General features: G+C 50.0%; 1 protein-coding gene across 3 annotated transcripts in view; it reads right to left on the bottom strand.

Annotated features, from left to right (window-relative positions):
* Positions 1 to 6,470: 6,470 nt before the first annotated feature.
* Positions 6,471 to 10,394, bottom strand: part of mgaa (MAX dimerization protein MGA a) — a 202,174-nt gene continuing 198,250 nt past the window's right edge. For 2 of the 3 annotated variants that reach the window (XM_072486181.1, XM_072486180.1), the window contains exon 23: positions 6,472 to 8,742. In XM_072486181.1, the coding sequence (XP_072342282.1) occupies positions 7,406 to 8,742 (1,337 nt within the window). In that variant the 3' untranslated portion in view covers positions 6,472 to 7,405. Of the gene's footprint in view, positions 8,743 to 10,394 lie in introns of all 3 variants that reach the window. The other variant, XM_072486179.1, reaches the window with a different exon arrangement.

The following is a 10,394-nucleotide window of genomic DNA, read 5'->3' as shown; positions in this document are numbered from 1 at the left end:
TCGGCACACCGACGCCACCCACCCCACACGGGCATGTGGTGAAATATCCGTCACGAAGGCTGTGACCACCGGAGTGCATGGTTCAGCTCTAGCCATGAGTCAGACCTCGGCTGGCGAATCTGAGCACACAGCTCATTGCAGAGCGGGCCGTCATCATTCAACATGGCACTGATCACACCCGCTTACCCAATCATCACTGTTGTGCAATCCCGTAGTGCCGCAATGGTAAAGTGATGTGGAATTAGTGCCGTGAACGTGGTGCGGGGGGTGGGGGAGGGAGGGTGGGGGGTGCTGTGTGGTGCCCATGTGCAGGAGTGACGGTGAAAGTGGCAGTGTTCAGCGAATCCCACTCCCAAAGTGTGTGAACCGTGCGGCCACTAACGCGTCGCGCAGCCTCGACGTAACGAGCAACCGGGCAGTGTCTGTGTCCTGCACCCCTCCCTCCACCCTGATGCGCGCCATCATCCTCCTCCTCCGCATCCTCCTCTTCCCCATCCCCCTCATTTGCGTTAGCTCCGGTGCCGTCGGGTCCTCCTTCCGACTCCTCCACCAGGTCATCTCCCCTCCTCATGGCTATATTGTGCATCGCACAGCAGACCACAACCATGCGACTGACCCTGTCGGGATGGTACTGCAGGGCCCCTCCGGATCGGTCCAGGCATCTAAAGCGCATCTTCAGCAGGCTGAAGCACCGCTCCATCACACCCCTGGTTGCTGCATGTGCCTCGTTGTATAGGCTCTCCGCGTTGGTCTGAGGCCTCCGTATTGGCGTCATCAGCCATGACCTCAACAGATAGCCCTTGTCGCCCAGCAACCAGCCCCTCAGCCCGGGGGGGGGGGGCATCCATCGAACATTGCGGGGATGAATGACTGTGCCAGAATGTAGGCGTCATGCACACTCCCGGGGTACTTTGCACACACGTGCATGATCTTCATGTGGGGGTCGCACACCACCTGAACGTTCATGGAGTATGCGCCCTTTCTGTTCATAAACACTTCCATTGTCTGCAGGTGGGCACATGGGGACGTGCACACCATCTATGACACCCTGGACCATCGGTATCCCGACCACCTTGGCGAATCCACGTGCCCGTGCTTCCTGCTGTGCTCGGTCCTCGGGGAATTTTATGTACCTGTCCGCGATGGCGTACAAGGCGTCGGTGACGGCCCTGATGCACCTATGGACCGACGCCTGTGATATCCCGGAGAGGTCCCCGCTCGACGCCTGGAAGGAACCGGTCGCATAAAAGTTTAGGGCCACCGTCACCTTGACGGAGACTGGTATCGCGTGTCCTCCACCAGTTCCAAGTGGTGCGAGGTGCACCACGAGGTGGCATATATGTGCGATGTTGATTTTCTCCTTGGTTCAATTGCTCTGTTTTATTACCTTTGCTCTCGAGTCGCCAGGTATCTTTATACCGCCACGAGGTTCAAGTCCGAGTAATGATCAATAACCCCAATACACCGATTAGTAAGATTTAAATCAAAGCACATTTATTATACACAGTAATCGCTACTCATGCACAAATTCTATGTCTAAGCTACTTCTACAACTAACAGGCCTATACTTAACTTCGGACAGGCCCAACAGGTCAGGGGAACAAATGGCCTTTCGTTCGGGTTCTGAGTCTGCGGGATTCGAAGTTGGTACGGATTGGTAGCTAGGAGCACCTATCTCGTAGCGAGCGTTGAATTAAGACTTACTTTGTCGGGAGTCACTGCACCGGTCACGGTCAATGTTGGTTCGTGTTGCTGGGTGACCTGGGCAGGACGCAGAGGTGAAGAGAGAGCTGAAGAGAGCCCGATTTGAACTTGGGACTTAACTCTTATAGTCCCCAGGGGCTTCCCGCCTTTCGGGGCGGACCCTGTACCTGGTCCCAAGTGATTGGACTTTGTCCCAATCGCTTGGTTCAATTTCTCCAATACTGGAGCGGTTTCCTGATCGATGGGCGGTCTTGAGGTGCTCGTTCACCTCCTTTGTGTTGGCTCCTGCTGGCGCCGAGGAGACTGGCTTTGTTTTGTGTGTTCAAAATGTTACTTATTGTTCCCGGGGATTGCTCATCAGTATGCAGATGGCTGCTACTTTGTTATGCTGATGGTCACTGGTATCGATGTTGTCTGGCCTTTTCAGAGGTAAATACACAGCAAACCTGCAGCTGCTGGTTTCTGTCTATGTTAGCTGGCTTTCCCATCAGCCTTTGCCGTTCGCCACTTTAAATCGTGAGTTGGCCAATTTAGGTGGCCACAGCGATCGTCTCCCTGCTGAACCGTAGTCTCCTCCTGCATGTTATGTCCGTTAGGGCCTCGATCGACATTCTGTCACGGTACACCCTTGGCCTTTCTGGATGCCTGTGGCGCCCTGGCACCACCATCAGTGGATCCTCCTGCTCCCCCCCAAGCACTTCCTCTGCATTCCTCGCCGTCAGGGGGTCAATGTTCCCCTCGGCATCCCCCTGGACTTTCCGGGCCCGAGGCCTGCGCGGTGACGACGGGCCACTCCGCGGCCATCCCCTCTGCTGCATCGGCAACCGCTGCATCTGCAGCCACTGTGGGCCGCCTGACTCTACGCTGCCGGATGGCAAACTCCAGAGCTGCGGCTCCAACCACGGCAGTGAACATCGCTGTCTGGTCGGCATACATGGTGACCTGCAGGAGGGTGGTGGGCGGCAGAGAAACGACATGTTACACGGAGGTTCTTCCACACCTCGCCAGCCGAGTTGCATGGGATACCTGTGTGCCCTGGTGGGATGGTCGCGCTGCAGATACGCACCCAGCCTAACATCTGGTCACTGTCTGCGTCCAATGGTCAGTTCACACCATACTCCTCACCAGTGTGCCAGTCGCCTGTGCCCATCAGCCACATGGCAACCTGCGGCCGTGTCCTCGTCACCTGCCATATCAGGGTGGCTGACATGAGGCGTCCGCGGATGGACGATACAGTCCACACTATCCCTCACCCCCCTCCCACCTTCACTCTCCCTCCCACCTGCACACTCTCCTCATCCCCTCCCACCTGCACACTCTCCCTCACCCCTCCCACCTGCACTCTCCCTCATCCTCCCTCCCACCTGCACACTCTCCCTCAGCCCCTCTCCCACCTGCACACTCTCCCTCACGCCCCCCTCCCACCTGCACACTCTCCCTTACCCCCCCTCCCACCTGCACACTCTCGCTCATCCTCCCTCCCACCTGCACACTCTCCCTCATCCCCCCGTTGGCCGCAGCCTTCTCAGGGAAGTCGACCCTGTCTCCAGGAGCTGCGGAACAGTCCGCTCACCTCCTCACTGCTCAGCATCAGCCAGCACGACTGGCTGACGACTTTAAATAGCAGGTGTGAACGGCGACAGCGTGAACTGGGGTCACGGCGTTGGGACTTCGGCCCACCCGGGCCTGAGAATAGCGGGGGTGGCGGAAAATCGCCATTTTGGGTGTCTCGGGTGATTCTCCGGCCTGCGCCGCGCGGAACTCGACGGGGCCGTTCTCTCTGCTTGGGTGAATCGCGGGAGGGTGTCGGACAGGCGTCGCGGGGAAAAATGGCGTGCCAGGCGATTCTCCCAACCGGCGTGGGAGCGGAGAATCGCGCCCGTGGTTTGTAGCTTTAAATCTTCAAATGAAACATCAAAAGTTCTGTTAGTTTCAATTTTCTTTCTGTTGGCAAGTTCTCCAGACTAGTTAATGATGATTACTCAGTTTTATCAACACGATCGTTTTTCAAAACTGTTTTCCTCACTTTTGTTTTGTATGCTGCGCACTTCAGTTTGAATTTGCTGTCGGTTTACTTGCACCACTCAGTAAAACGAATGCGGTAAAAGCATAGATTATCATAGAATTTACAGTGCAGGAGGCCATTTGGCCCATCGAGTTTGCACCGGCTCTTGGAAAGAGCACCCTACCCAAGGTCAACACCTCCACCCTATCCCCATAACCCAGTAACCCCACCCGACACTAAGGGCAATTTATCATGGCCAATCCACCTAACCTGCACATCTTTGGACTGTGGGAGGAAACCGGAGCACCCGGAGGAAACCCACGCACAAACGGGGAGGATGTGCAGACTCCGCACAGACAGTGATCGAAGCCGGAATCGAACCTGTGACCCTGGAGCTGTGAAGCAATTGTGCTGTCCACATCTTGAAGTCCTATACGTAGACAGGAAGTGTGGCCTACATGTGTATAGTAGATACAAGCCTTCAATATATAACTCATGGCTCCTGCATGACATTTCTTCTGGTGAATTTATAATAACCTTAATTGTCACAAGCTGGCTTATATTAACACTGCAATGAAGTTCCTGTGAAAAGCCCCGAGTCGCCGTATTCTGGCGCCTGTTCAGAGGGAGAATTCAGAATGCCAAAATTACCTAACAGCACGGGCGGGATTCTGCCGTAATCGGCGGGGCAGGCAACTGTGGCGGGAAGGAATGGCGTGAACCACTCTGGTGTCGAGCCGCCCCAAAGGTGTGGAATCCTCCGCACCTTCAGGGGCTAGGCCGGCCCCAGAGTGGTTTGCGCCGTGCCGGCTGGCGGGGAAGGGGCTTGGCGCCACACCAACCGGCGCCGAAGGGCCTTGCCAGTTGGCGCATTCGCGGGAGCACCAGCGTGTTGCCGTCATCCCATCGCATGTGCAGAGGGCTTCGGCTCTGCACCGGCAATGGCGGACCGCTACAGCCGCCCGCGGATCAGTGGGCCCCGATCGCGGGCCAGGGCACCGTGGGGGCAACTCCCAGGGCCAGACCCCCCCCCGAGCACAGACAGTGACCCAAGCTGGGAATTGAACTTGGGACCCTGGCGCTGTGAAGCAACAGTGCTAACCACTGTGCTATCATACCACCCTTTAAGCAGTCTTTCACCCACCTGATGTCTCCCCATTGAGTGTCAGTTTTTCATTTCCATTTCTTTTCTTTGATTTCTCTTCTGCTCATCTTTGTGCTTCCCTTATTTTGTTCTTGTGCTGCAATATTTCTATATAGTTCCACTTGGGAGGTAAAATATTGCACCTCATTTTCCAAGGGCTTAAATGGGAAAAGGCTCTCATCCCATTCCTCCCTCCCCGCACACCCTCCCGGTTGATCCCATGTCCTTTTTTGTTCCTAGTACAATGTGCCCTTCAGACTTGACCGATATTGCATCCATGGCATTTTGCACTTTGAGTTATCTCCCCAGGCCACTACTATCTCCTTTTTCTTGCTGGCCTATTGCTACTGTCCTCTGGACAGGTTTTCTTTTCTTAGTGACACCCCCCTCCAATTTCCAGACTCTTTAGGGTCACAGCCCCATCTCCTCAACTGTCATCAGCACCCCCATTCCCTGTCTTCAATACCATTCTCATTTTATAATAATCCCCTGGGCTTCCTCATGCCCAATCCTTCCCTGCTGTGCCCTGCAATTCTCCCCTAGGTGGGAAAGGGTTCCAAAGAGGGCTTATTTTAATCTTTGTATTATGAAGAAATTTTTAAATTTTTTTAAATTGAGGGACAGTTTTAGCGTGTCCAATCCACCTACCCTGCACATCTTTGGGTTGTGGGGGGGAGACCCATACAGACACGGGGGGGGGGGGGGGGAATGTGCAAACTCCATACAGACGGGGCGGGAATCTGTGATCCTGAGGCTAAGAGTTGACGCCGTCAGAAACACCGTCACGTTTCTCGAAGGCGTCAACATGGTCTCAGGATCAGCAATTCTGGCCCCTACAGGGGGCCAGCACAGCACTGGAGTGGTTCATGCCGCTGCAGCTGCTGAACCCGGCGTCAACTGGGCGCCGCGGAGTCCGTGCATGCACAATGGCTCCCTTCAACGTGCCGGCCCCGACGCAGGGCTACAGGGGCCGGTGCGGAAGAAAGGAGGCCCCCAGCCAGAGGCCGGCCCCGATTGCGGGCCAGGCCACATCAGAGGCCCCCCTCCCCCGGGGTCGGACCCCTCCTCCCAGGCCGGCCCCCGATCCTTCCACGCTGAGTTCCCGCTGGCTGAGAGCAGGTGTGGAAAGCGCCGGCGGGACTCGGCTTTTTTTTTACGACAGCTGATCGGCCCATCCCGGGTCGAGAATCGGCGCTGACCGGCGCTGTGCCAACCACGCCGACGCCAATGTCGCCGATTCTCCGCAGAGCCGGTGTCGCGGCTCGAATCACGCCGGTTGCAGGGATTCTCTGGCCCGGCCCCGGCCTGAGAGAATCCCGCCCATAGTGTCCCAGGGTCAGCATTGAACCCAGGTCCTCGGCGCCATAAGGCAGCAGTGCTAACCACTGTGCCACCGTGCTGCCCTCATTTTAATCTTTGTATGCAGGGATTGAATAAATGAGTGAAGCGATCTGGTTCAGTACCGTTTCAGGAGTAAATTCCATGGAGTACACAGTCCTTCATTCCTAATCAAAATCCAAATAAAACACAAGAAAAAGTTATTTGCTTCAATGCAGTCACCAATACATCAAATTACAAAAGGCTTAATGCATACAACACATGTTAAAAGCAAACAAACCTGGTTTAACTGGTTTTATTGCAAGGTCAAGCATGCCTTCTTATCACATACACCGGGAGATTCTAATTAGGTCTGTGTTCGCAGTGTCTGTTTTCTAAAAAGGTAAGTGGGATCTCAACAAAAGAAAACAAAAAAACCACCCGAGAAAGAAATCTCTATTTCACCATGTAGTTTTAAAAATATGTAATACAGTATTTACATATTATCCAAGACACACCAAAAATCAGATTTTATCTCTTCTTATACTCATCATAAATCAATTCATTTTCATCAGTATGAACACAATCGATTATATTCAAATCTCATTTGCTCCATACTAGGAAATCCAAAAGCAAGGTTTGGTGCATTTCGAATACATCAGCACCTCCTGAGCTGTTCAGAACATTAGGTTAATAAAACCACGAAAATAAAGTCAGTTTTTATTACAGCTGAATGATTGCTCTTGCAAAGCTTTAGTCTCCATACTATACACGCTACATACAAAAGTTGTTTATTCACCCACCCAGGAAGTTATGCTCAGCATCTTCATGCTTAAGGTGACATGTTTAGAAACCGTACAAAGTCCAGATATGATTTCAAAGGAAGATTCCACATCATAAAACCTAGCTTCAAAATGCCCAATTTCAGCTCAGTTCCCTGTGAATTATCACACTACGGCAATCAGCTGAGTGATCACCACAAATTCACAGGGAAAAGTAGCTGAAAATTGTACAGGAGTTTTATTATCTGGTGACTTCCCAGATAAAACAGATTTCATTGGTTACTTTAATAACACTCCCTGCATGATCATCACAGATCGGCAAAATTTTATTCACTTTGCATTCATTTCAATTTCATATTTAAACTCACTGGAGAGATCCAACAGTATATTAGGTTTCTGTGAAGAATCCTCAAAAGCTAGCAAAAAGAGAGTAATTTCTAAGCAGCCGTTTGATCATTCTTTCACAAAGGAATTGTAGTGTTCTCCTGAAAAACTGCTTGGACTCTCTGCGTTGGTTTGTTGTGGAGGTGAAATCCGTGCTAGTGCAGGCATAGGTTTGTTATTCTCTGAAGTCTGTTCAGTCAATGCTACTGATTCACCCTTTCCAGATATCCTGATTAAACCAAGGGGTGCCAACTTAGGCATTGGTCTCCAAAGCATGTCTAAACTGCTTGGGACCTCAATGTTTGAAGGTGAGGGTGCCTTCATGTGTATGAGTGGGGGTGGGGAAACATTTACCGAACTGGCTGCATCACAAGTAGGAATGCCCTCAAAGTCCAGTGTGCCATCTTCCAACTCATTTTGAGAATCCACAGGCATCCCACCACTAAGCAGCTGCTCAACATTTAAGTCCTCCCCTTCCAACTGCAATACAAGAGGGCTAGTGGAGCCACCACTCTCCCTTTCTGACACTCTCTTCAGTTCAGTGGCTTCACCAGTACCATCAATGTCCACAAGTCTTATTGGCCCGTGGATCAAAGACAATTCATCCATGTCGTCTCCTTGATTTCCAGCATCAATAAAGCCCAATGCCCGGTGATCAGACATTGAAGATGCATCTGGATCTTCCTCGTCGTCAGAGAACTGCTGGTTTAAAAATGAAAGCTCATTTAAAAGTGAAGTGAATGGCTCATATCCCTCAGTGTCCATTTCACCAGTTGTTGTGCCATTTGCTTTCAACAATGGTTCAAGTAGCTGAGATGATGATAGTTCTGCATCTCCATCACTCAGCCCAATAGTTTTACCGGTACTGCATGTTGGTATCTGACTGCTCATCACCTGAAGCTCCAATTTATCTCCGAGAATTACTCCGGTTGTTGATGCTGACCCAGTCAAAGTCTCCTCTCCAGTCCAGACCTTCTCTGTGCAAGACACTGCAATGCGGTCAGGCGAATCAGACATATCCATTGCCTGTGGCGAACTACTGACCTTGTCAGAGCCCATTGCACGAGATGTTGCAGCCTGCTGTGTTTGTTGCTGGTGATGTTCGCTCTCTGAAGCCTCTGACGACACAAAAAGAAATGGCATTACCTCTTTTTCACCAAGTACAGTAAACTCCCCGGTTACTTGTGAGCTGTTCTTTAGGTTAGATGTTCTTTTACTGTCTGTGCAACTTTTCTGTCCTTGCGCTGTACACTGTTTCTTCCCTTTCATGCTGAAGTCAAGAGCTTGAGGATCCACTTCTGCAAAGGAATCGCTCATCCCTTCCAGATTCAGCGATGATGGATCCCCAGTAGCCAGCGAGGTTACATTCACTATTCTTGGCATCAGGAAGGAAGAACTTTTATTATCTGGAGTGAGATAGAAAAGAATTAAACATGTAATTGAGTTACTGATGCTCTGTGGGTACCATCAAGTTACACTGTAGCAACAGTTTACAAATAAGTTATTTTTCTCTGGATTCCTATCTTCCATGTCACTAGTTACAGGATGTGCAAGCAACATATTCTATTATCTACCATTGTTCTTTAAGTGGTTACTGTGAAGTATGCAACATCAGCTTGAATGAATTACCCTCCTATCTGCATTCCAGTGAAGTGTTTGGCCATTATTTAGTGCCTCCATCGGTGAACAATGAGAAAAGCAACATGTCAGGAACTGCAAGGACCATCACTAGGCCTATGTTGTTGTTTCATTTCAATCAAATCCTGGAAACCCAAAGCCTCGCAACAGTAACCAGTCTGTCTCAAATTATGTCAAATAATGAAAATCAAAATAGAAACAAGTAGAGTGAATGTGGTTTTGTGAAAGGGAAATCATGATTTACAACATTTATTAGAGCTCTAGGAGGTGTAACAAGCAGGGTGGATAAGAGAAACCAGTAGATGTAATGCATTTGGATTTCCAAAAGGCTTATGATAGTGTGTCAAATAAAAGGTTACTACACAAGAGCTCATGAGTGTTTGGGTAATGTATTAGCAGAGAGGACCGGCTAGCTAACAGGAAACAGAGTCAGGATAAAAAGGGTAATTTTCACAAAGGCAAACTGTAGCTAATGATATGCCAAAAAGGATCAGTGCTGGGACTTAATCTATCTATCATTTATATTAATGATTGGATGAAGGAATCAACTGTATTGTCGCCAACTTTACTGATGATATGAAGATAGGCAGGAAAGCAAGCTGTGAGGAGGATAATTGAAAGGAACATAGATGGGTTAAGTAAGTGGGGTAAAATGGGGCAGATGGAATATAATGTGGGAAAATATGAGGCTGTCTACTTTGTTTGGAAGAATAGAACAGCAGAATACTATTTAAATGGAGATTGTAGCATGCTGCAGTACAGAGCGACCTGGGTGTCCTTCTACATGAATCACAAAGGATAGCATGAAGATATTTCAAGTAATTAGGAAGGTAAATTGAACGTTGGTATTTATTGTAAGGGGGATGGAGTATAAAAGTAGGGAGTCTTGTTACAACTGTACAGGGCATTGGTAAGGTGATACCTAAAGTGCAGTGCGCAGTTTTGGTCTCCTTACTTAAGGAGGGATATATTTTCAGCAAAAAAGGTTCAGAGAAGGTTCCTTTGGCGGATTTCTGGGATGAAAGGTTTGCCTTATGAGGAAAGTTGAGCAAGTTTGGCCTATATACTCACTGGAATTTAGAAGAATTAAAGGTGATCTTACTTAAATATAAAAGATTCTGAAGGGGTCTGGACAGGTTAAATCCTGAGAAGATATTTCCTCTTGTGGGAGGAATTTAGAAATAGAGGACACAGTTTCTAATTAATTTAGAGGCTAGGAGGAACTTCTTCTCTCACTGGCCGTTAGTTTTTTGAGTTCTCTTCTCCAGAAAGCAATGGAGGGGTAGGTCATTGAATATATCTATGGCTAAGCTAGACAGAGTTTTGACTGACAAGGGAGTCAAGGTGGAGGGGGGCTCCATTCAGATCCAGCCATGATCTCGGAGCAAACACGTGGGGGCCGAATAGCCTACTCCTGTTC

This window comes from Scyliorhinus torazame, chromosome 2, assembly GCF_047496885.1.
Source record: "Scyliorhinus torazame isolate Kashiwa2021f chromosome 2, sScyTor2.1, whole genome shotgun sequence".
Lineage (NCBI taxonomy): Eukaryota > Metazoa > Chordata > Chondrichthyes > Carcharhiniformes > Scyliorhinidae > Scyliorhinus > Scyliorhinus torazame.
The sequence above is the reverse complement of the archived record's forward strand: the minus strand, read 5'-3'. Positions and strand labels throughout refer to the sequence as shown.